This window comes from Stylophora pistillata, chromosome 5 (assembly GCF_964205215.1).
Source record: "Stylophora pistillata chromosome 5, jaStyPist1.2, whole genome shotgun sequence".
Lineage (NCBI taxonomy): Eukaryota > Metazoa > Cnidaria > Anthozoa > Scleractinia > Pocilloporidae > Stylophora > Stylophora pistillata.
Genome location: NC_142523.1, coordinates 15158285 through 15181962, shown reverse-complemented (window position 1 = coordinate 15181962; position 23678 = coordinate 15158285). Strand labels below are relative to the sequence as shown.

Below are 23678 nucleotides of genomic sequence, written 5' to 3'. Positions count from 1 at the left end.
CAACGAAACTCTCTTCATTATTTAATTTGACTTCATTCAGACTTGTTTCCAGGGATACAAGCCTTGGGAAATAATTTGGTTTTTGTCCTCACTGATGCTATCGGCTGTACAGGTTCTCATCAAATTGTCAGATAACTCCTCTAATTTAACAAGTGGAAATTAAGGTTGCAAAGAGTGTATCTGATGTTTTTGGGTTGTAAGAAGGTTCGATGAAGTCAATATATTAATTTTTATTGGAAAGATAATTGATTCATTTAACTATTATTATTACAACTGGAAACTCAAAATGTTGTTTGAGTTTATTCACGTTTAGGCAGCAGGCTGGGTTAGGGTTAGGTTGGGGTTTAGGGTTAGGGTTTTTAAGGTTAGGGTCAGAAAATCCAACAGTTCCTCTTAATCATACGAGGACTCGTCAGGATGGTAAACAACACATGCGCAGTAGACAGAATTAGGAGTCGAAACTCTCAGCCATAAACATTCAAAATCACTGGAAAGAGGACCATCGAGTCGTTCGATATTCCAATCTCCCCTGCAAATGACAGCGAGCCACCTCCACCACGATCTAATCTGTCTTTACGAATCATACAAAATCCATTGGAGCAAAAAATGTGAGTTGGATGTATAGGCTTCAGCCAAGTTTCAGTTAAAAAACACAGGTCGCAGTTATTTGTCAACAATTCAGCAACAAGGGCAGGAAAGGCGTCCACTTTAACAACAGATCTTGTGTTCATTACCATGCAACAAGGAATGATTCTTGGCTGTGAGGGCAAAGTTGAAATACGTCGAAGTGTTCGGGATCTTGTGTGATTAAAATCAAAATTAACAATCTACGCATGAGTTGGCCGGGAATTAATAATAACAGGAATGATTTTCGATTGCTTCGCTCTCTTCAGGCGAACCAGTCTACCAGCCCTCTTTCTACGGGCACTAAGCAAACCAAGATTCCCTAGTAAAGATATCAGAGTAGGCGTTAGGGTTTGTGATTGCAGCGCTATTTCTGAGAGAGTAGAGTTTTGTTTATTTCGTTCGACAATCAACCTTGGGTTATTTTTCTAGTTTTTAAAAGGGTTACAGAATAAACTGCAGCACCAGAAATGGTTTATTTCACCGAACACCGTCGATTTGAAATTACAAACATCGAACACCGTGGGGTTTGAGATCTCACCGCGATATCGCATTTAAATGAGGGTCAACACCGTAACACCGCAAATCCCAATGTCCCCCTCCTTACCCCATTAACTTACTGTTTTAAAATCGAATTGGAATTTGGAATGTTAGTTTTTGTGGAGGGAGGAAAACCGGAGGACCTGCATGGAGAAAAACTTTCGGAGCAAGGACGAGAACCAACAGCAAACTCAACCCACATGCGACGCCAGCTCCGGAAATAGACCGCACGATCAGACAATCCAATAATAATTTTAATCTAACAATCTACACATCATACAAACAAGGAAAATAAAGCATCGAAAAGGAGCTAAAACATGTCGGTTGTGCGAATTTGATTAAGAACTTACTATATATGATTGAAATCTTCAAAGAACAGTGTGGCTTCTGCAGTAGTTTTTGCTTATTGATGCTTCCGCAAATAAATAATCTCTAAAATGCCATGAATGATCAAGATGCCATTTTTGGCGATAAAAATTGACGCATCTCTCTTGTACTTAAAGAACAGAGTCAAACGAAGGCCTAGAAACACACAATTGCCAAGCAAAATCTGAAGGGTGATACGTATGGTGGCTATAAATTTGTAATGAGACTGGTCCAAAAATCTGTTCTCCTCCAATTGAAAATGCGAAAGCACGAAACTTATGCAGACGAAGGTAACGGTAGCTGTCTCAAAGCTCTTGGAAAGGCCATGAGAAAGTTCATTTTCCTCCAGAATAACTTCCAGCATTTCAATTCCGTCGAAGAGATCTAATGTTATTTGGAAGGCCAGCTTTGATAAGAGCTCTCGTTCTTCACCATCCGCTTCAAATGTGTTAAGTAACAGCAAGAACACGAGTGGAGTTAGGCAAAGGGTCATCTTCAACACATCCGGGCCAAGGAACAGATCCTTTTCGATTTTGTCTTCGATTCGCCCAAATATTACTCCGATAATGGGTACCAAAGCAAGCCATACGTACAGACCCCAAACAGAAAATGCCCAGGTGATGGGCTTGTTATTGGACACGATGATAGACCAGAAAATCAAGGATGGTATGTAGAGAAGAAGTAAAGCATACCAGCTTTTTTGATTTTCGTAATGTGCTGGATACGAAGTGAAAGAAATGTCTTGAAGGATCATCACGAGGAAGAAGGCAGCACGTGCGACCAACGCTAACAACGAACAAGTCATTTTCAAATTTCTGTTTTTTTTTTTTTTGTAGGCTCAAGAAGGCTGCTTACACTAAGAAACTCAGGAATGTGAACTTCGAATTTATAATCATTCTAACGAAGCGTAATTTGAGCCAACTTCGAATTCCTGCGTTTCTCAGAAGAAAAAATTACCATAGACAAAGTTCTTAGAAAGCCTGCTGACCTTACATAACTCCATTGTTAGTAAATTCTTCTGTTTCTATCAGCAAACACGAATACAAAAAATTACGACGATAGGCTTTAGCTAACGACGTCTTTTTATCTATCATGTATATTTGCTCCGACTATATAGAACTAATACCTATAGTACCATATAGTTCTTGATCAAAGTAGTGAAATTAGTTTCCCTGCCAATACAGACGTTATTGCTTCCACTGTCTCATCTGACAAAACTTTTTATGATGCCACTGCTCAACCAACAGTATTTGTGAGGAAGTAAGGCAGGGATTATTGGAAAGGTAAACAACCAACATTACAAAATATATACAGAGCAGCTTCGGTTATAAATCTATAAATCGGTGTCACCATAACATATGTGTTTGTGAGCAGATTTCTGCTTGCGATTTTTTATTAATTTTACCGCTCTGAACATTTATTGTACTTTCTGTGTTTGGAAGTGTAAAGAGTTAGTAGATGTCAAACTTTTTAATCTTGTTCTAACAGTTAATAAAAACAATTATGCATAAAAAGCTTCAGAGTTGTTAGACTGTAATGTTCTGTCGATCAAAACAGTTTACAATCCTAACCGTTAGACCAAATTGATTATTTTAGGCTAGCCGAACGTCATTTGGTAGACCAAGAAACTCCCCCAAAATCTCCACGATTTAAGAGAGGTCGTTGAAAATGATTTTCATACAGTCGCACGCTTTGCTACCTTTCACCTAGATCCTTCTATCAGATTCCATTTCTTCCGGGGAATCCCCTAAAACTGACTGAACATTTCTCAGAAAGATAAGCTTGGTGCAGTTTCGATAGATTTCTCGGAAATGTTAGAGTGGGAGTAAATATCAGAAATGAAGTTCAAAAGATTAAAAGAAAGAATTGCAAATTCATTTTATACAAATACTCTAAGCTTCATCGTCATGACGCAATTAGTGAAAAATGAGTAGTGATCGGGGAACCCCGAACCATTGTTATGCAACACTTTTCTCAGAAACTCCGTGTCATCGGGCTAGATTTCTCGGAAATTGCTGATTTGACAGCTCCAGATTTTCAGCGAATTAATTTTTCTAACAAAAATCTCGTCAGTTCAAAATCTTAAGCCTTTTTTCTTACTTCTAATCGAGAGTAAAAAAGGAAACAGAGAACTGTAGATTAATGAAGCTGCATAACAATATTAAGTCTCCAGCAGCGACCAAATTACGTGTGCAAAATGTCTGTAAATGAGAGCTTCTGGAATATTCGGGTAATTCCCTTTTGCATCATTTGAGCAAGATCGCTGTAGGTCACCTCATTCGCTGCCAAGTTTTGCTAAACAAATATACAGTATCAATTATTATAGCAGTAGTAAGCATAATTTGCCTAGATCGTTCATTTTTAGACAGCTTTCCCACACGTAATTATGGCTTCGTTTTTAACATGGCTTGGACGATTGGCTTTCTTCGGTCTGATAATTACACAGTGCATGTTTCTGTCTGCTTATCTCGCCAAGTATGAAGGCAGTTCCAAGTGGTATTTCACTGCCACCTCCTTTGGGCCAGCAGTTTTGTTTTGGATTCTACGTTTATTTCTCAAAGAGCTGTACCTTGGCTACCTCTTTCGAATTTGGGTTCTGTACATTGTGGCTTTTGTTATAAACATCGCAATGGTATTTGGATTTGTCGGAGATAGAATCGACAAGACCGAATTTTTAGGTCCAAATGTATTGAAGGGGATTCTGTGCATAACACCACCTCTGCTACTACTGTTGTTAAACACAGGTGATCTCTATGATTCAGACGGAGATGAAAAGAAAGAAAAAGAAAGAGAGCTTGTTTCCAAGTTGTGTTTTCCCATGGCCGTCGATCTGTTCGATGGAATCGAGATGATCGACATCGTGTTGGAAGAAAGAGAGCACGACATTGGAATACCGAAAGCATTCGGTGCAGCAATGATCTTGTTGGCTTGCCTCAGCATGTCTCTATCTCCCTGGCAAATGGCAGAAAACGAACTCACCGAAGAGGGACCGAAGATTCGTCTTCGTACCGCATTTTACCGCAATATCGCTCAAATAATTTGCGTAAATCTACCATTCTTAGTTATTCGTGCAGTGGTGTTCTTTATGTTTGGCAAAGACGAGTCCATCTTCATCGCCAAGAACACCATAGCGATAGTACTTTCCATTTTAGAAATTCGTAATATACGCCGTTTACATAGTGTTGAACAAGAAAATCCAGTAGTTTAAAATAGGTACATTTTTCTCGCTCCTCTATTCGTTTAGATCTCATTATGCATTCTTAATTTTGTAGTACGTTTTGCAAGGAACGAATTCCCACTTTAATTATGTAACTATAGGATTTTAAGTTATCGAGTTTTTATGCTAGCGCTAAAAATCATGATATAATAATTCAGCGTAGAAACGGTGAGATCTTGCTATGCTAAACAAAACGTAAACACTATCAGTTCCTATTCAATCAGCCGTAAATAGTTGTTATTATATCATAACTGTAATTAATGTCAAACAGTAACCGTCACCTGTCATGTCCTTTTGTGTAATTGTTATCCACCAGAACTTTTCAAAAGTAATTAATCTTGTAAAAGGCGAATTCCTGCCTAACCAATCAATATTGTGGTAGATTACGTGATCCTTTAGATAATTCATGGCATTACCTAATCCTTTGTACAGTAGGCTTAAATACAGCTGTTTTGAAAAGCTTTCTTTGTTTTGGTCAAGTTAGTTTAGATCAGGCCAGATTAGGGCCACGTCAGTTCAGTAGCGGTTGCAAAATAAATTTACTTTGGAGCCAACCTTGTTGTTGTCATTGTACTAAGGATAGTCATCAGCCGTAAAAGATTCCGGCCTTAATTCCCGCAGCCAGCGAGCACCCCCAGGCAAGCCTTTTCCCAGAGGAAGTTTATAGAGTTGTTCCCGTCTGTCCGTCTATTTGTGAAGGCAAAATCCTGTTTTCACAGTCAGTCTCCAGTAACCTAAACTCGATTTTTGCTTTCGATATAGTTAGTTGTAGTTTTTTAGGTTCTGCAAACTGTACATAAAGCTTGCAGTTTATTTTATATCATGTATCTCAAATTCCATCTTCCGAGGGGTAACTATCAGACCGATAGTTCCGAGACATAAACACTCTATTGCTTTTATTGTTTACCACTAAATTTTCTTCCGCGCCTACAGCTTGTCACAAATGTCAATAATTCGCAACCGTACATTGGCTAAATAATACGTTATACCTTTCAGAATTGAAAGGTCACTGTTTTTCCGATCTGCCTAACTTCGCGGCCGTCAAACTATTCAAAACTTTTCACGAATGAGTACTATCAATCCAGGTATTTTCTGCGGACGGGCACTATGGGCTGATAGTGTCTCTCCACGGATGAACACTATCGCGTCACGTGATCGATTTAAACCAATGAGAACCGGAGAAAATTTAGTGGTGAACTATAATTATTATTATTATTACTATTTGTCAAACTCTATAACCTTGTTCTAACAGTTGATAAAAGCAATTATGCATAAAAAGCTACAGTGCTGTTAGACTCGATGGTCTCTCGATCAAAACAGTTTACAGTCCTAACTGTCAGACCAAATTGATTATTTTATGCTAGCCGAACGTCATGTAGTAGACAAAGAAACTCCCCAAAATTTCCACGATTTAATTAAGAGAGGTCGTTGAAAATTATTTTCATAAAGTCGGACGCTTCGTTATGTTTCACCTTGATCCTTCTCTCAGATTGTTATTCTTCTGGGGAATCCCCTAAAACTGACTGAAGCAAAAACATTTCTCAGAAAGATAAGCCTGGCGCAGTTTCGATAGATTTCTCGGAAATGTTGCAGTGAGAGGAAATATTAGAAATGAAGTTCCAAAGGTTAAAAGAAAAAATTGCAAATTAATTTTATACAAACACTCTAAGAAGAGCAAAAGATGGCTCTATCGTCATGACGCAATCCGTGAAAATGCGTAGTGTTCGGGGAATCCCCGAATCATTGTTATGCAACACTATTCTCAGAAACTCCAAACGTCACCTCGCAAGATTTCTCGGAAATTGCTGATTTGACAGCTCCAGATTTCAGCAAATTAATTTTTCCAGCAAAACTCTTCGCGTCAGTTCAAAATCCTTCGACTATTATTATTATTTTTTTTTAATCTAGAGAAAAGAGGAAACAGAGAACTGCAGATTAATGAAACTGCATAACAATAATTAAGTCTCAGGCGGCGCCCAAATTACATATGCAAAATGTCCGTGCGTGTGAGCTTCTGGAATATTCTAGTAATTCCCTTTTTGCATCATTTGTTCATGATCGACGTGGCGTCACTTCATTCGCTGCTAAGTATTGCTATAAAAATATACGTAGGAAGCACAATTTGGCTACGCAGTAAGATCGTCTATTTTTTTGGATAATAAGGGCTTCGTTTTTATCATGGCTCGGACGATTGGCTTTCTTCTGTTTGATAATAATGCGCAGTGCATGTTTTCCTCTGCCTATCTCGCCAATTATAAAGGCAGTTCCAAGTGGTATTTCACGGCCATCTTCTTTGGGCCAGCTGTTGTTTTTTTGCATTCTTCATTTATTTTTCAAAGAGCTGTACCTTGGCTACCGGTACCTCTTTCAAATTTGGGGTCTGTATATTGTGGCTTTGGTTGTAAACATTGCAATGGTATTTGGAATCGTCGGAGATGGAATTGACAAGACCGAGTCTTTTGGTCCAAATGTATTGAAGGCGATTCTGTGCATTAAGCCACCTCTGCTATTACTATTGTTAAACACAGGCGATCTCCACGATTCAGACGAAAATGATAAAGAAAGAGAGCTTATTTCCAAGTTGTGTTTTTCCATGGCCGTCGATCTGTTCGATGGAATCGAGATGATAGATATAGTGTTGGAGTAAAGAGAGCACGACATTGGAATACCCAAAGCATTCGGTGCAGCAATGATCGCGTTGGTTTGCCTCAGCATGTTGCTATCTCCCTTGCAAATGGCAGAAAACAAACTCACTGAAGAGGGACCGAAAATTCGTATATGAAACCGCATTTTGCCGTAATATTGTTCAAATAGTTTGCGTGAACTTTCCATTCTTGGTTATTCGTGCAGTGGTGTTCTATTTGTTTGGCAAAGACTAGTCCATCTTCACTGCCAAGAGCGCCATAGCAATAGTACTTTCCATTTTGGAAATTCGTAATCTACGCTGTTTACGTCGGGTTGGACAAGTAGATCAAGTAGTTTAGAATAGGTACATTTTTCTAGCTCCTCGATTCATGTTAAGATCTCATAAAGCATTTTTATTTTTCTACTACGTTTTGCAAGCAGCAAATTCCCATTTTAATTAGTCTCTAGTAACCTAATGCGAGAAGGCTCGTTTTTTGCTTCCGATATGGTTATATTTTTTATGTTCTGTAAACTGTACATAAAGCTGGCAACTTATTTTATGTCATGTATCTCTCTTTTCATCTTACATAGACTAGATTGCAGTAAATGGTTTGAACCCGGGGGTAACATGTGAAGGTGTAGTCTGATCGTCCGGGTGAGTGTAGTCCTGAGAAGGACTGTTGTCGGTGGCAGTGACTGACGTTTCGACAACCTGTGCGGAAGTCATCATCAGAGTCAAGTGAGTGATTGTTGTCAGTAGAATGTTCTTATTCCAGTTCGTGTGAAATGATCGGTTGGTTTTGCCGTGATGTTATTGGCTGTAAGACTCAAGTGACGTAAGTCGTTCGTGATTGGTCTGTTTCGGTCTGTCGGTAAAGCTAGGTTGTTCTTTTTCGGTCGTTTGTGATGTTTATGTCGTGAATGAGTCGTTTGTATGGGGCGGGTAGTTGTTGACATCTGTTTAGGGGAGTCTGTTCTAAGTTAGTAAACCAGCTTTCCAGAGTCAGTCGTTGAAAATAATCAGTGCTGTAGGTTAGGCATTGCGCAGAGTCCCAGTCAATGTTGTGGTTGGTAAGTCGATGGTGTTCAGCAATGTGATTGCTGACATCACCTTTCCTCGTCGCCCGTCTGTGTTCAGTCAGTCTTGTTGTGAGGTTTCTGCCAGTCTCACCGATGTAGGAGGCTTGGCAGTCGGAACAATTGATCTTATAAATCGTTCCCTGTCTGTTCCTCGGTTCGTCTTTGTCTTTAACGTTGGTTAGTAACTGACGTAGTGTGGTGATGGGTTTGTGGGCGACGCGGATATTGAAGGGTAGTAAGATGCGCGAGATGTTTTCAGACATACCTTTTATGTACGGTATGGTTGCTGTAGTCGTAGGGGTTGCGGTGTCGTTTGTTTCGGTAGTGGTAGTGGGTCGGTGAGTGTTTCGTCGGATGAAGTCGTTGTTGTAGTTGTTCTTCGTAAAAACACGGTGAAGGTATTTGTTCTCGTCGGATAAGCTGTCTGTCGAGTCACATACTAGTTGTGCGCGTCGTGTTAGAGTTCTGATAGTTGTGGCTTTGTGTGATGTAGGGTTGTAGGATGACTCGTCTAGTAATCTGTCGGTGTGTGTCGGTTTCCTGTAAACTGTCGTTCGTAATGAGTTGTCGTTGTGGCTTACCAGGCAGTCTAGAAAAGGAAGTTTGCCATTTTCTTCGACTTCTCTGGTAAACTGTATGTCAGTGTTTTGTTCGTTAAGGTGGTTGTGGAATGCGTCAATTTCGTCGTGTCGAACGGCGGTGAATGTGTCGTCAACGTAACGTAACCAAAGCGGTATCGTTTGTCGGCAAGTCGAAAGGGCGCGTTCCTCGATGTTCTGCATCACAATTTCTGCTATAACAACAGAAACTGGAGACCCCATGGCAGTGCCGTGTAACTGTTTGTAGTGTTTACCGTTGTACTGAAAGTAAGTAGACGTTAGGCAAATGTTTAGCAAGTCCATGATGTCGTCTGTCGGTAGCGGTAGTGGTTCGGTAGATTTTCGGATTGCAGTCTCAGTGCATTGTAATGCTAATTGAAGTGGAATACTTGTGAACAGTGATTTCACATCAAATGACACTAGTTTGTAGTCGTCAGGTATCTGAACAGTCTTGGTAGCGTTAATGAAGTCTTCAGTGGATTGTAGTTTATGTCTGGATTTGTCGGTTAGCGGTTGTAGTATTGTCGTCAGGTACTTGGATAGTTGGTATGTGGGAGAGCCACAGAAAGAAACAATAGGTCGCATCGGGAAACCAGGTTTGTGTAGTTTCGACAAACCGTAGAGTTTCGGTGGCTGTGGTACCGAGCACCTCAGTCGATAGTACCGTTGGTTGTCAAAGGCGTTCGTTTTCTTGAGTGTCAGTAGTTTACTGTTGAGTTTACGTTGAAGGGCAGGAGTTGGGTCACGTTTGAGTTCTTCGTAGGTTCGTTTGTCGTTAACTAGTGCGTCCATTTTGTCGTGATAGTCAGTTTTGTCCATAACAACAGTAACTCGTCCTTTGTCGGCTGGTAGGATAACTATGTTCTCGTCGTTTCTCAGTCGTTTCAGTGCGCGTTGTTCGTCTTTAGTCAAGTTGCTGTCATGTAGTGACGTTGATTGTATAGTGGAGGCAATTCTGCTTCTGATGTTATCCTTGGTCGGCTCAGATAGTTCTCGTTGCCGAGATAGGGCCGCCTCAACACTAGATACAATAGCCTCAGTCGGTATGCGTTTAGGTGTTACTGAGTGTTTTAGTCCGTATGATAGTACCCGAGTTTCAGTCTTGTCTAAGGAACGAGAAGAAATGTTACTTACCCAGTTGTCGTCCGGTTTGCTTCGTCTCTCTTCTTTGTCTCGTAGCAGTCGTGTCAATTTTTGTTGATGTCCAGTGCGGGCGCGTTCAGTCGTCTTGTTGGCTCGTTTGTCGGAAATTGTCGTAACGGTGTCAAGTAGGTCAGTTGGTATCAGTTGTTTCAGTTGGTCGTGTAGTTGTCGTAATTTGTTTCTGTGGTGTTTGAGTCTTCTGTGGCAATCATTTATCCGCGCTTTGACCAGTCGTCTGCAGGTGGCTTTGACGATCTGGATGGCCTCCTGTGTGTTCAACGGGGGCTTAAGTTTGAGCCCGGCCGGAACAAGGCCGTGATCTTTACAGCGGTGATTGAACCACATACCAACTATCCAAGTACCTGACGACAATACTACAACCGCTAACCGACAAATCCAGACATAAACTACAATCCACTGAAGACTTCATTAACGCTACCAAGACTGTTCAGATACCTGACGACTACAAACTAGTGTCATTTGATGTGAAATCACTGTTCACAAGTATTCCACTTCAATTAGCATTACAATGCACTGAGACTGCAATCCGAAAATCTACCGAACCACTACCGCTACCGACAGACGACATCATGGACTTGCTAAACATTTGCCTAACGTCTACTTACTTTCAGTACAACGGTAAACACTACAAACAGTTACACGGCACTGCCATGGGGTCTCCAGTTTCTGTTGTTATAGCAGAAATTGTGATGCAGAACATCGAGGAACGCGCCCTTTCGACTTGCCGACAAACGATACCGCTTTGGTTACGTTACGTTGACGACACATTCACCGCCGTTCGACACGACGAAATTGACGCATTCCACAACCACCTTAACGAACAAAACACTGACATACAGTTTACCAGAGAAGTCGAAGAAAATGGCAAACTTCCTTTTCTAGACTGCCTGGTAAGCCACAACGACAACTCATTACGAACGACAGTTTACAGGAAACCGACACACACCGACAGATTACTAGACGAGTCATCCTACAACCCTACATCACACAAAGCCACAACTATCAGAACTCTAACACGACGCGCACAACTAGTATGTGACTCGACAGACAGCTTATCCGACGAGAACAAATACCTTCACCGTGTTTTTACGAAGAACAACTACAACAACGACTTCATCCGACGAAACACTCACCGACCCACTACCACTACCGAAACAAACGACACCGCAACCCCTACGACTACAGCAACCATACCGTACATAAAAGGTATGTCTGAAAACATCTCGCGCATCTTACTACCCTTCAATATCCGCGTCGCCCACAAACCCATCACCACACTACGTCAGTTACTAACCAACGTTAAAGACAAAGACGAACCGAGGAACAGACAGGGAACGATTTATAAGATCAATTGTTCCGACTGCCAAGCCTCCTACATCGGTGAGACTGGCAGAAACCTCACAACAAGACTGACTGAACACAGACGGGCGACGAGGAAAGGTGATGTCAGCAATCACATTGCTGAACACCATCGACTTACCAACCACAACATTGACTGGGACTCTGCGCAATGCCTAACCTACAGCACTGATTATTTTCAACGACTGACTCTGGAAAGCTGGTTTACTAACTTAGAACAGACTCCCCTAAACAGATGTCAACAACTACCCGCCCCATACAAACGACTCATTCACGACATAAACATCACAAACGACCGAAAAAGAACAACCTAGCTTTACCGACAGACCGAAACAGACCAATCACGAACGACTTACGTCACTTGAGTCTTACAGCCAATAACATCACGGCAAAACCAACCGATCATTTCACACGAACTGGAATAAGAACATTCTACTGACAACAATCACTCACTTGACTCTGATGATGACTTCCGCACAGGTTGTCGAAACGTCAGTCACTGCCACCGACCACAGTCCTTCTCAGGACTACACTCACCCGGACGATCAGACTACACCTTCACATAGACTAGATTATTGTCTTATATCCAGTTGAATTTGATGAGAAGGAACTATGGGGCGTATAATTTGCGTTGAAATAGCAGTTGATGTTTTTATCAAGTGCACCTCTTAGACTTATTGACTTTACGTTAATTCTTTTTCACCTTGAATAATGGGACTATTTTCTACACGAATCAGCCATGAATACCTCAGTGAAGTAAACATATTAATAAATCATATTTATTCAAAACGCCTTGTGAGGTTAACTCTTTTGAAGAGAACTTGAAGCCTTATTTATTTAAAGATGCACGCGGTGGGTTGCTACGCACGAAGAAGCTAGAGTCGCTCCCGGCTATCGCTTCGAGCGATAACTTACAGAGGGGGACATGGGGGTTAAGAATACCGCAGCACTGCGAACAAAATAGAACAGACATCGCATGAAATATTATTAACGCACTGACAACTCGATATAATCTAAGTCTAAAGATTCACCTGGTCTGGTTTCACTCATCTTTCCACGCGCTGGTCTTTGGCTGGGCGATAGTGCGTATGATAGAGGTCCAGAGGTCAAGTAAAATATTGACGAACATGGCTTGGGGTTAATTAGCTATTGTTCATAAAGAATAACTCGGATGTTTTGCTGATTTTTCTTCGACAATCAACCTTGGGTTTTTTTCTAGTTTTTAAAAGGGTTAAAGAATAAACTGCAACCCCGGAAATGGTTTATTTCACAAAACATCGTCGATTTGAAAGTACAAACATCGTACACCATGAGGTTTGAGATCACCACAAACCGCAATGCAAGTTGTTCTTCACCGCAATATCGCATCATAAAAAGGGTCAACACCCCAATACCACAAACCTCAGTCTCCCCCTCCTTACACCACATCTTACAGCCCCGCACCAATTGTTTATATAGAAGTTTCTTTCACAAAGGTGCCGTGGTGTGGAACAACTTATCCCAAGATTTGCGTTCTGCAGCTACCTTAAACAGAATTCAACACAGCTCCGAATGAAACACAGTATCCTTGAAGACTGAGCAGCCTCGCAACATGACAGATTTTACCTCATTTTATTGGTTAGAATAGCTTGGTAGAATTAGATGTTTTACTTGTAACTGAACTATTCTAAATGAATTTTTTACCGTTTGCATATAAAGTTATCAATCAGTCAATCAATAAATCAATCAATCAATCAATTTACAATTCCTGCAAGACAACCCTTTTCTGACAGTCTGATAGCGCCCTGCCTTGCCGCTTCAGCTGGCTCAGCGGCGTTCTTACAACATCCTAGACGTTGGTCGAGTTTTCTGAGAACTCAGTAGCTGGCAGAGCAGGCTTAATTTTGGCAAGCGAGTGTTCGGAATTTTATTAGTGAAAATTATGGCCGCAATCTTTTATTTTAATAGAAGCGGAAGGCTGGGGAGAGAAAAAATTTGTACCGAGCAACAATGAAAGAGTTAGGAAGGGGTGAGGGCGGGGGAGGGAATACTCCCCCCCCCCCCCTCGTCGACTCTAACTCCAAATCAAACATGGTTGGTTGAATATACGATCGCGCACCTCTTAACGTTAACTCGCCCTAAATAGGACGCCCTCGGTGTAGGCTAAGAACTCAACGGGGCTCACGACGTAAAAAACGAAAGGCAAAGCTGTTTTCGTTAAAAGCGTTGGCGGGAGTGAAGGGGGATAGGGGGCGTTTTATGTAAACTTACAGAGGGTGGCAATGTCAACATTCTCCCTTCCCTGTCCTTCTCATGTTTACGTAAAGTGACAAAATAACCCGCGGATCAGACATAATCTTATATTAGATTTAATGTGCAATCCGACTCCTATCAAACTACACAGTATGCAAACGAGGAACATAAAGCATCGAAAAAGAGCTAGAACATGTCGGGCATGCGAATTTTATGAAGAACCTACTACATTTGGTTGAAATCTTCATCAAGGTTGTTTCCTAATTTTCGCTTAATGATGCTTCCGCAAATAAATAATCTCTAAAATGCCATGAATGATCAAGATGCCATTCTTGGCGATAAAAATTGATGCATCTCTCTTGTACTTAAAGAACAGAGCCAAACGAAGGCCTAGAAACACACAATTGCCAAGCAAAATCTGAAGGGTGATACGTATGGTGGCTATATATTTGTAACTAGACTCTTCCAAAAATCTGTTCTCCTCCAATTGAAAATGCGAAAGCACGAAACTTATGCAAACGAAGGCAATGATAGCTGCCTCAAAGCGCTTGGAAAGGCCATGAGAAAGATCATTTTCCTCCAGAATAACTTCCAGCATCTCAATTCCGTCGAAGAGATCTAATGTTATTTGGAAAGCCAGCTTTAATAAGAGCTCTCGGTCTTTCCCCTTGGTTTCAAATGTGTTAAGAAACAGCAGCAAGAGAAGTGGAGTTAGGCAAAGGGTCATCTTCAAGACATCCGGGCCAAGGAACAAATCCTTTTCGATTTTGTCTTCGATTCTCGTAAATATTACTCCAATCATGGGTACTAAAGCAAGCCATACGTACAGACCCCAAACAGAAAATGCCCAGGTGAGGAGCTTGTCATTGCGCAAGATGATAAACCAGAGAATCAAGGATGGGAAGCAAAGAAGCAGTAAAGCATACCAACCATTTTGATCTTCGTAGTATGCTGGATACGAAGCGAAGGAAACATACTGAAGGATCATCACGAGGAAGAAGGCAGCACGTGAAACCCAAGCCAAAGGTGAACAAGCCATTTTCAGAGTCAAATTGCTGTTGTTGTTGTAGACTCAAGAAGGCTGCTTAAACTGAGAAATTCCGCTCACCCAAGAATGAGAACATCGAATTTATGATCATTCTCACGATGCGTAATTTGAGCTAACTTCCTGCGTTTCTTAGAAAAAACAATTATGTAACACAAACGAATGTTAAAGTTTCTAGAAAGCCTGCAGACCTCATTTAATTCAATTTTTAGTAAATCCTTCTGTTTCTATCGGCAAACTCGAGTAAAATATAAAGATGGCAAGGTTTTATCTAACGATGTCGTTTAAGACCTATTAAGAAATATAAACAAAGCATGCAGGTTCAGTTATAAATCTAAACGTTGACTTTTAAAAATAACGTTAACTGAGGAAAATTCATCGGCCATAGTCACGATTTTTGGTGGAACAATTTATGGAGTTAATTTACGTTACGGAAAAGAAGAGGAAAAATGTTCTCATTACGCTATTAGGGAAGTCTGAAACAGTTAGATTAAAATATGAGTATAAAGCATTAATATAAGAAAAGCACACACGTAGTAAATATGATAAGTAGTTTTTTAGAAAAGCCGGGCCGTTTTCTAGGTAAAAATTACTAATAATTTTGAACGACGTTTCGACCTCGCTGAGGTCATTTTCAAGCTGATGAACAGGAAAATTTTTACATATATGTACTAAATTCAAGACGTGGGAATGATAAAGGCAATAAAATATGGAAATATGTAAACGCTGGGTGTAAAATGGAAGTGATAAAATTACAAAGCAGACAATACGAATAAATTAATATGAGAGTTGACGAAAGTAAACTATAAATTATACGAAGATACCGTAAATTATTATAAAAATAGCTTTGCGCGGATTGAGTCTGACTGTTTGTTCAAGCTTGGCTTAATTTCTTTTATAAAAAGCATCTCGTAAATTAGGCAGTCCAGTTTACTTTTGCATTTCTTCAGGATTTTGAAACTGTGATGCAAGTCACTTGGGGTATGCCCATGCCGAGTTAGCAAAGTGGCTGGATGAAAAACTCAAACCACTATCAACCAACAGTAATTTATAGTTTTACTATCGTCAACTCTCATATTAATTTATTCGTATTGTCTCCTTTGTAATTTTATCACTTCCATTTTACGCCCAGCGTTTACATATTTCCATATTTTATCGCCTTTATCATTCCCACGTCTTGAATTTAGTACATATATGTAAAAATTTTCGTGTTCATCAGCTTGAAAATGACCTCAGCGAGGTCGAAACGTCGTTCAAAATTATTAACGCTTTCCAAACTATTTTGTGTTTTCCAAAATAGCGTTTTCCGCCAAAAATGGCTTATTTAAGAGTAAATTTAGTGTCAATTCCGCAATTGTACGTCGAATAACAACTTTTTGAATAGACCTGGAGGAAGGGTGACCTCAAAATGGCACTATTTAGGCAGAAAGCACGGAAATGTCTCCTAAATGATAGCACCAGAAATACTTCGATTTTCACGGTGGAAGGAAAAGAGTCGTTTCAAAAGAGCAAAACTTTGTTTAATTCAACGGACTGTTAAATGTGAAAACATTTTACCCAAACAAATATTCCGACCATTTTTCACTGCATGGTTTGTTAAATGTGGTCAAAGTACCCAAAATTCTCTGAACGTCTAATACGTGAATAATAAAGTCTATAATTTTAACACAATATTTAAAAAAAAACTGGTAACCTGGTTTATTTAAAATTCTGCATTGGATAACATCAAGTGCTGCAGAAATTCTGCGCGATGTAAGGTCAAGCGCTACTGAAATTCTACACGATGTAACGTCAAGTGCTGCAGTAATTCTGCACGATGTAGCGCAGTTAAGTGCTGCAGAAATTCTACACTATGTAACGTCAACTGCTGCAGAAATTCTGCACGATGTAACGTCAACTGTTGCGGAAATTCTGCACGATGTACCATCAAGTGCATCAGAAATTCTACATGATGTAACGTCGAGTGTTGCAAAAATTCAGCACGATGTAACGTCAGGTGCTGCAGAAACTCTGAACGATGTAACGTTAAGTGTTACAGAAATTCTGCACGATGTAACGTCAAGTGCTGCAGAAATTCTGAACGATGTATTGTCAAGTGTTGCAGAAATTCTACACGATGTAACGTCAAGTGCTGCAGAAATTCTGCAGATGTACCGTCAAGTGCTGCAGAAATTTTGCACGATGTTACGTTTAGCGTTGTAGAAATTCTACGATAGTTTCAGATAGGAAATTTCAAGGGTCCTAATCTATACCGTCATTTTCAACTTCAGTTTTTGAATATTTTTCTATATACGAGATTAAATCAACAATACTGTTCATCCTCACGCTTTTTGCATGCTTTTAAATAAAACAAGTGAATTGAACCTCACGGTTGGAATCTAAAGGCTCCCAACGGGACCCATAACTTAAATGAGTAGGTACTTCTGCTTACAAATGAGACTTACAGTAACAAAAATGACGTTTCTTGTCAGCTCAACATATTGGCTACAAAATACAGCACCATTGTTGAATTGCGTGAGGCGTATTGGGTGAAATAAAATCAACATTCCTTTTCTCCAAAATTGTTTTTGGTAACATAAACTTTACGTATGATGCACGATCCTTCGCAGTAGATAGTGCTATTTATGCAATAGCGAAAATTATGCTATTGCATAAATAGCGCTATCTACTGCGAAGATCGTGCATCATACGTATTTAATACCGCAGTTCAAAATATATGAACTTCATATATCCATTGTATCTAACATAAACTTTGTCAATTGAATTTTTTACTTTAACTAGTTTATTGTCATTGAGATATAAACTATGAAGATACAAGACTACAAATTTTAGTCTCTATTGCTGTCTGTTTGGACGGCAAAGCGGTACTGTCTATCCTAACCGCGCTTCGCCCTTTCCTCAACGCAGCCACCATTGCTTAGTCATTGGGGGTTCCTGCGTCAATAAGCACGTCCCCCTCACTGGAGAGGTTTTCCACAAGCCATGTGTAGCCTTGTGCTGAGAATGAACTTTCTTTATTCAAGAAAATCAAATTTTCTCCACCGGCGGACGACTGTCTCGAAGTCCGCGGCATTTGCCTTGAGACAGACCAGTGTCCAACAACAAAGGTTTCCAAGGCTTGTTGTAAATAACGACCTAAAAAGTGCTGGAACGTTTTAATTGACCAAACCTTATTTTAAATTGTGCATGTAATATGCTCTCAAGGAGAGAGTTTAAAACAAGTTCAGATTACAGGGGTTTCAATAACATTAGTTATAAGCGGCCACTGAAGGCGGCTCTGACCACTAAAATCACTTTTTATTTTCATGAATGAAATCCAAACAGACGACGGCCCCGAGGTCCTACAGGCGACGGTATACCGCTGGTAACCAGCTTTTATTGAAACCCCTGGATTATAGTAAACTCCACAAGTAAATCAAATATATCTATTCTGTTGACTGTGAGGTTTTTCAAACTTTTTTCCGAGGACAGTTGTTTAATTCTAGAAGTATCTTACCTTGCACTGCAGTTTGAGGTTATTTGGGAAGTAAAAGTAGATATGTTGTGCCAGTGTAGCGCCCTCTTTTAACATTTTTTCTTTTAAATTTTTCACACCCTCGACCATTGTAAATAAGACAACGTTGAATGATGTGAGCTTACAGAAATTAATGCGGGAAACAGTCGGTACTAATGACATCATCAGCATTCTGTGAAGAGAAAAATTCGAGTCGTAATAAGTAAATACAAACAACTCAAAAGTTATCCACAAATAACAGGATTTGATTAGGATTGTAGTAAAATCCTGCTTGTATTCGTTTAAGGCGATTTTTCCGTGCCGTTTTCAGCCTAACTGGAACGTAACTTGATCTTTTAACATAAAAATGAAGTAAATGTTCATATTAAGTTCATTTAACTTCTCTTATAACATTTCCTGGCTAAGATGAAACTTTTCGGAAAATTAAAATAAAGGAAGGCGAAAAGAAATATAACGTCTTATGCTCACAAGATCACTCGATAATCAAACGGTAGCGGGAGAGTCTCACCTAGATTTTTATCTTACCTCGCACTGCTCCCCTGCCTCACTTATGGTTAAAAAGGCTTCCCCGTAAAGTGGCAACTTTGCCAGACCACTTTGTTGTTCGTTTAAAAGAACAGTTCTGGGATACAGTCCTGAAGACCTGAAGACCTCTTATCGCGAATTATCATTGCCTTTCTTTTAGAACTGAGGGAACGATAAAAGAAGTGGTGAAAAGAGTCGCGATGAACTGCATTTCCGTCAAAGCTTTTTGCACCTTCAGATTAATTTAAGAAGATGACATTTCCTGTGAAAATTTCCTGTGAGAACCAGTCGACGCAACTTAAAAGCTGCTTTGACACTTTCTGTTCTTTTTGTGTTCTAACTGTGAGGTCTTGTCCACGTTATGAATTTTAAATTTTGGTATCAAATCGTCGTTTTCCTTCCAATCTTGAGAACGGTTACAGTTTAAAGGGGAAAGATTCGCCAAAGATCCCAGTTTTTACATCAAAACCCATTACAAGCCGACTGAGACCTTCCAATTTACGCACTTCGCCTCGTGCCACCCATTAGGCGTAAAATATGTTTTTAAAAGGCGAAGAACTAAGATTGCTTAGAACTAACTCTTCAAAAAAGCATTTGAAGAGGGCCTTTTGAAATTAAAACAACGCCTCAAAGCATGAGGGTACCCAGAAAACATAAAAGAAGGTCTTTGTTAGGGGTAAACAATCCAGTGGCCCTTTCACAGACACAACAGCCAAAAGGTCACGAATGCTTACCTTCACAGGGGGCCCAGACAAGCGACGAGTCTGGTTGTTTATTCGAAATATAAAGGAATGTATGGGAGAATATTGAAGAGTCTTATTATCGTAAACTTATATCATGAAATGTCTGAGTTAAAGCTCAAAACAAATGTAAACCTACCTCACTTGCTGTGTATTGTCGTTTCCGTGGCACTAAATGGCGAATTTGAGCCATTGGTGGGTTTTGCGTCGACTGTTACTATACGTTATAAGAAGGAGACAAAAAAGGGAAAATCCCTAAAAAGATATGCTTGTGAGAGCAAAAATATAATTTGAAGGCGATAATGTGATGCGACCACGAAAGCCTCAGGGGGAGTCCGTGCCGGTCTCTCTTTACGTTTATTCTCAAGCAAGAAAAGTGTTTCATTTCTTTTCTTCATCTGACAATTACCGGTGCGACTAAACACACAAAAGTAAATGACATTTTCAGTAGATCATCCCGCAGAGAATCAAACCTAAGTCTACTATTAAAGTATACCGTGCTCGACAGCGCCTACATGCCTCTTCTGGTTATTAAAACAAAATTTAGAGGCGAGAAATGGGGTGAACGAAACCTGTGAACGAAAGCAAAACAAGAAAAACCGCCTCGCTTCCTTTGATCTCTCTGAAACATCCACGGATAGTTACCAGCGGAAATATTTACCACGGTAAGCACCAGGCTCGGTTGGTGTCGAATACTCTCAGTTAATGCAGCCTCCCGCGGTAAAAGTATTTAATGTTCCGTGGAAATACGCTCAAACAGGAAATTATAGGAACTAATAATGCTTTTATTTTTACCATTTCGACAACCGAGCCTTAGCTCTTTGTGTAAAGTTACATAGAGTGTCACGACACATGCGTAGTAACGTTGCTTTTGAGGACGCATGTACTGGAATTGTGGAATTGTCGCTCGCTGGCTTCTACCCACGTGGATTTTACAAATAATTCTCTGTAGAGTCGAGTTCAGTTCAAAGCTAGGTATTCTTTTTGCTTTGACACTGTTTAAAATTTTTCTTAGTGAATATATGAAAGTTCACATCTTGTTGGAGCATGTACTACATGAATCCACCTACTAACAACCCTACTTCTTTCGATCCAGTTGTTGTTAATGGCAAGCCCATTGACCTAACTACTAGTGCCAAAATACTAGGCCTTAACATCTCTAATGATTTGAAATGGAATTGTCACATTAACTCCATTGTTAAGAAAGCTAAAAAGCGCTTGTATTGGTTATCTCAGCTTAAACGCTCTGGTCTTGGTACCCGTGAGTTAGTCCAGTTTTTCTGCACTTGTATTCGTCCGATTACAGAGTGTGCATGTCCTGTCTTCCATGACGGCCTTCCCGTGTACCTCTCCAACGAACTTGAAGAAATGCAAAAGCAGGCTACGCGCATTATTTTTCCTCTTTACTCATATAATTAGGCCTTGGCTGAATCAGGCCTGACTAAACTTTCAGATCGCCGCCAGAAACTAGTTGATAAACTATTTAAGAATGTTTTACAGAATGAACAGAACAAGCTCCATGAACTTCTTCCTACTCGCAGTACATGTACCTTTAACCTAAGAAATATGCGGAAGTTTAAGCCAGCTTTAAGACGAACAGGTTTCGTAATAGTTTTGTTACCTTCAATGCCTTTAAGGCTTGAACGGTTTTATACAACCGTTTTTTTTTAGAACATAATTTAGTGTTCTCATTGCTGTTTTAATACATTTAGTCTAACGTAATTATCAATGTTTGAAACTTGTAAATAATCGTATAAATCAACTTTTGGTTGCAAATCGGTTATTAATAAACTATCTATCTATCTATCTGTCTATCTTGATGATCTGAAGTCTCTAAGAGATGGAGTCGTATGCAGATACTACTGTCTTTGAGGAAAACTGATAAATTTATATATGGATGGTTAGTCAGCAATCGCTTTCAACCCGAGTCTCTCATCTCGAGGCCGTAGGTAGCAAATATATATGTATATAAAAATAATAAGAAATTTCGGTTTACTCAGAAACCAACAATGTCTTCCTTCGATGTCGAATTTTCTAAGCCACCGGGGATTGAAACTACCAAAATGTAGCATGGATTTATTGTAACTTAACTCTCCGTCCACTAGGCCTTAAGGCCTTTCATTACAGGGTACGGCAAATGCAACATTAAGAAGTAAGACATTTTTTAATAGTTATATTTTTTACATATTTTTTTAAAAATAGTTCAAAGGAATGACAGTATATTAGTTTCCTCTTTTAAAGTGGAACCAAATTGTTTGTTTGATAGATCTCAAACTTTTATGTCATTCGATTTATTACATTTTTTCATTTCATTTATCTGATCATGCAATAAAGGGATGTGACTTGAACTGTTTATTGTATTTCTTACTTTCTTAACAGATGAGTATAATTACAAAATATATGTAGATTCCACCTCTTTAATTGTGTGGCTTGCGCCATTTGTTAGATTAAGGATCACTGACCAAATGTTGTGGAATTTTTTATTGACTGGTATTAGTAAGATTGCTAAATGGCTGTATTCATCACTAGATGAGGGTTTCCAGAATTTCTGTGACATCCAGTGGCTGATCACAAAATTTCTGTGACAACTTGTGACTGCGAATGATCGCAGAATTTCGGCGACATCCAGTGGTTGAATGGTTGCAGAATTTCTTTGACAACTTGTGACTGAGTGATCGCAGAATTTCTGCGACATCCAGTCGTTGAGTGGTTGCAGAATTTCTGTAACACCTTATGACTGGGTGATCACAGAATTTTTGTAACATCCAGTGGTTGAGTGGTTGCAGAATTTCTGCGACAACATGGTACTGAGTGATCGCAGAATTTCTGTGACATCTAGTGACTGAGAGGTTGCAGAATTTCTGCGACATCTAGTAACTTAGTGGTTGCAGAATTTCTGCAACATCTAGTGGTTGAGTGGTCGCAGAATTTCTGCGACATCTAGTGACTGAGTGGTTGCAGAATTTCTGCAACATCTAGTGGCTGAGTGGTCGCAGAATTTCTGTGACATCTAGTGACTGAGTGGTTGCAGAATTTCTCTGCCATCAGGTGACTGGTTGCAGAATTTCTACAATATCCATTTACTGATTGGTTGCAGATCACCTCTGCATCTTTCCTTGGTTTACTCTTAACACATAGTTTTTTACGGACATGCTCAATCTTGCTGGGGAAAATAAGATTTTTTAATCTTTTTAAGATTTTCTCCGCAAAATTTGATTAAATTTAGTATTTTTTCCTAAACGTGCAGAGGGAAACTATTCATTTATCAAAAAATAGGGTATTTTGGAAAACACAAAATAGTTTGGAAAGCGTTTATTATCACTAAGTAGTAAATATGGCAACAAATAACATTATAACATTATATACATATTATATTTAGCTATAAAACAACTTATATCAAGGATTAGAAAGGTAGACAGAATTTAACGAAAGAAAATCAACCAGATAACTTGGGAAAATACACAACTGCAATCTAAGATAATATGAATACATACATTTAATAATCACTAACGAGATCACATTTGACTGATTCCTAAATTTTGAAAGAGAAAAGAATTTAGAGTTTTCACTTATAGAGTTCCATGCTTTAGGACCCTTAAATCTTATGTTGAATATGCCATAATTTGTTCTTACTTTAGATAAAGTGTAGAGCATATTCAAAGCACTTCTGGTATTGTAGTTGTGTCTTTTATTGACTTGTGTAAGGAAGGTAACAAAAACAGATGGTAGATGTCTGTTGTGAAATTTGCACCTAAAGATTGCAATGTAAAGAGAGACAAGATCAGGCAGCTTAAAAATATTTAGACGCTTAAAGGACTAGAATGTTCACAAAATTTAGAAAATGTCATGATTCGAATTGCTCTCTGTTGTAAAATGAACAAAAGCTGAATAGTGGAAGAAAAGGTGTTACTCCAAGAAATTAAACCATAGGTCAGGAAGGGATAAACCACGTCATAATATAGGTTGAGCAGAATGTCTAAATGCACATAATAATGAAGTTTAGAAAAAATACCAATATTTCGCTTCATCTTTTAAGCGATGTAGCTTA

General features: G+C 39.4%; 3 protein-coding genes and 2 pseudogenes across 4 annotated transcripts; 2 read left to right on the top strand and 3 right to left on the bottom strand.

Moving 5' to 3' along the window:
* Positions 1 to 1400: 1400 nt before the first annotated feature.
* Positions 1401 to 2372, bottom strand: LOC148730482 (uncharacterized). Its single transcript, XM_088759478.1, has one exon. The coding sequence runs from the start codon at positions 2333 to 2335 to the stop codon at positions 1568 to 1570; it is 768 nt and encodes a 255-aa protein (XP_088615604.1). The 5' UTR covers positions 2336 to 2372; the 3' UTR covers positions 1401 to 1567.
* A 1404-nt stretch (positions 2373 to 3776) lies between these two features.
* Positions 3777 to 5301, top strand: LOC148730481 (uncharacterized). Its single transcript, XM_088759464.1, has one exon. It carries the CDS (start codon positions 3917 to 3919, stop codon positions 4736 to 4738), a length of 822 nt encoding a protein of 273 aa, XP_088615590.1. The 5' UTR covers positions 3777 to 3916; the 3' UTR covers positions 4739 to 5301.
* Positions 5302 to 6891: 1590 nt separating this feature from the next.
* On the top strand, positions 6892 to 7932 carry LOC148730480 (uncharacterized; annotated as a pseudogene).
* A 5967-nt stretch (positions 7933 to 13899) lies between these two features.
* LOC148730479 (uncharacterized) lies at positions 13900 to 15854 on the bottom strand. Its single transcript, XM_088759473.1, has one exon. It carries the CDS (start codon positions 14843 to 14845, stop codon positions 14078 to 14080), a length of 768 nt encoding a protein of 255 aa, XP_088615599.1. The 5' UTR covers positions 14846 to 15854; the 3' UTR covers positions 13900 to 14077.
* Positions 15017 to 19415, bottom strand: LOC148730478 (uncharacterized; annotated as a pseudogene). Its single transcript, XR_016001962.1, has 4 exons — positions 19397 to 19415; positions 18891 to 19018; positions 18348 to 18537; positions 15017 to 17986 (listed from the first exon to the last, which is right to left on the bottom strand). The product of XR_016001962.1 is annotated as an uncharacterized LOC148730478 (transcript).
* Between the last annotated feature and the right edge of the window lie 4263 nt (positions 19416 to 23678).

What these genes read in the sequence shown, in the direction of transcription:
- LOC148730482 (XM_088759478.1), bottom strand. Translation starts at nt 2,335, where the DNA reads ATGACTTGTTCGTTGTTAGCGTTGGTCGCACGTGCTGCCTTCTTCCTC.
- LOC148730481 (XM_088759464.1), top strand. Translation starts at nt 3,917, where the DNA reads ATGGCTTCGTTTTTAACATGGCTTGGACGATTGGCTTTCTTCGGTCTG.
- LOC148730479 (XM_088759473.1), bottom strand. Translation starts at nt 14,845, where the DNA reads ATGGCTTGTTCACCTTTGGCTTGGGTTTCACGTGCTGCCTTCTTCCTC.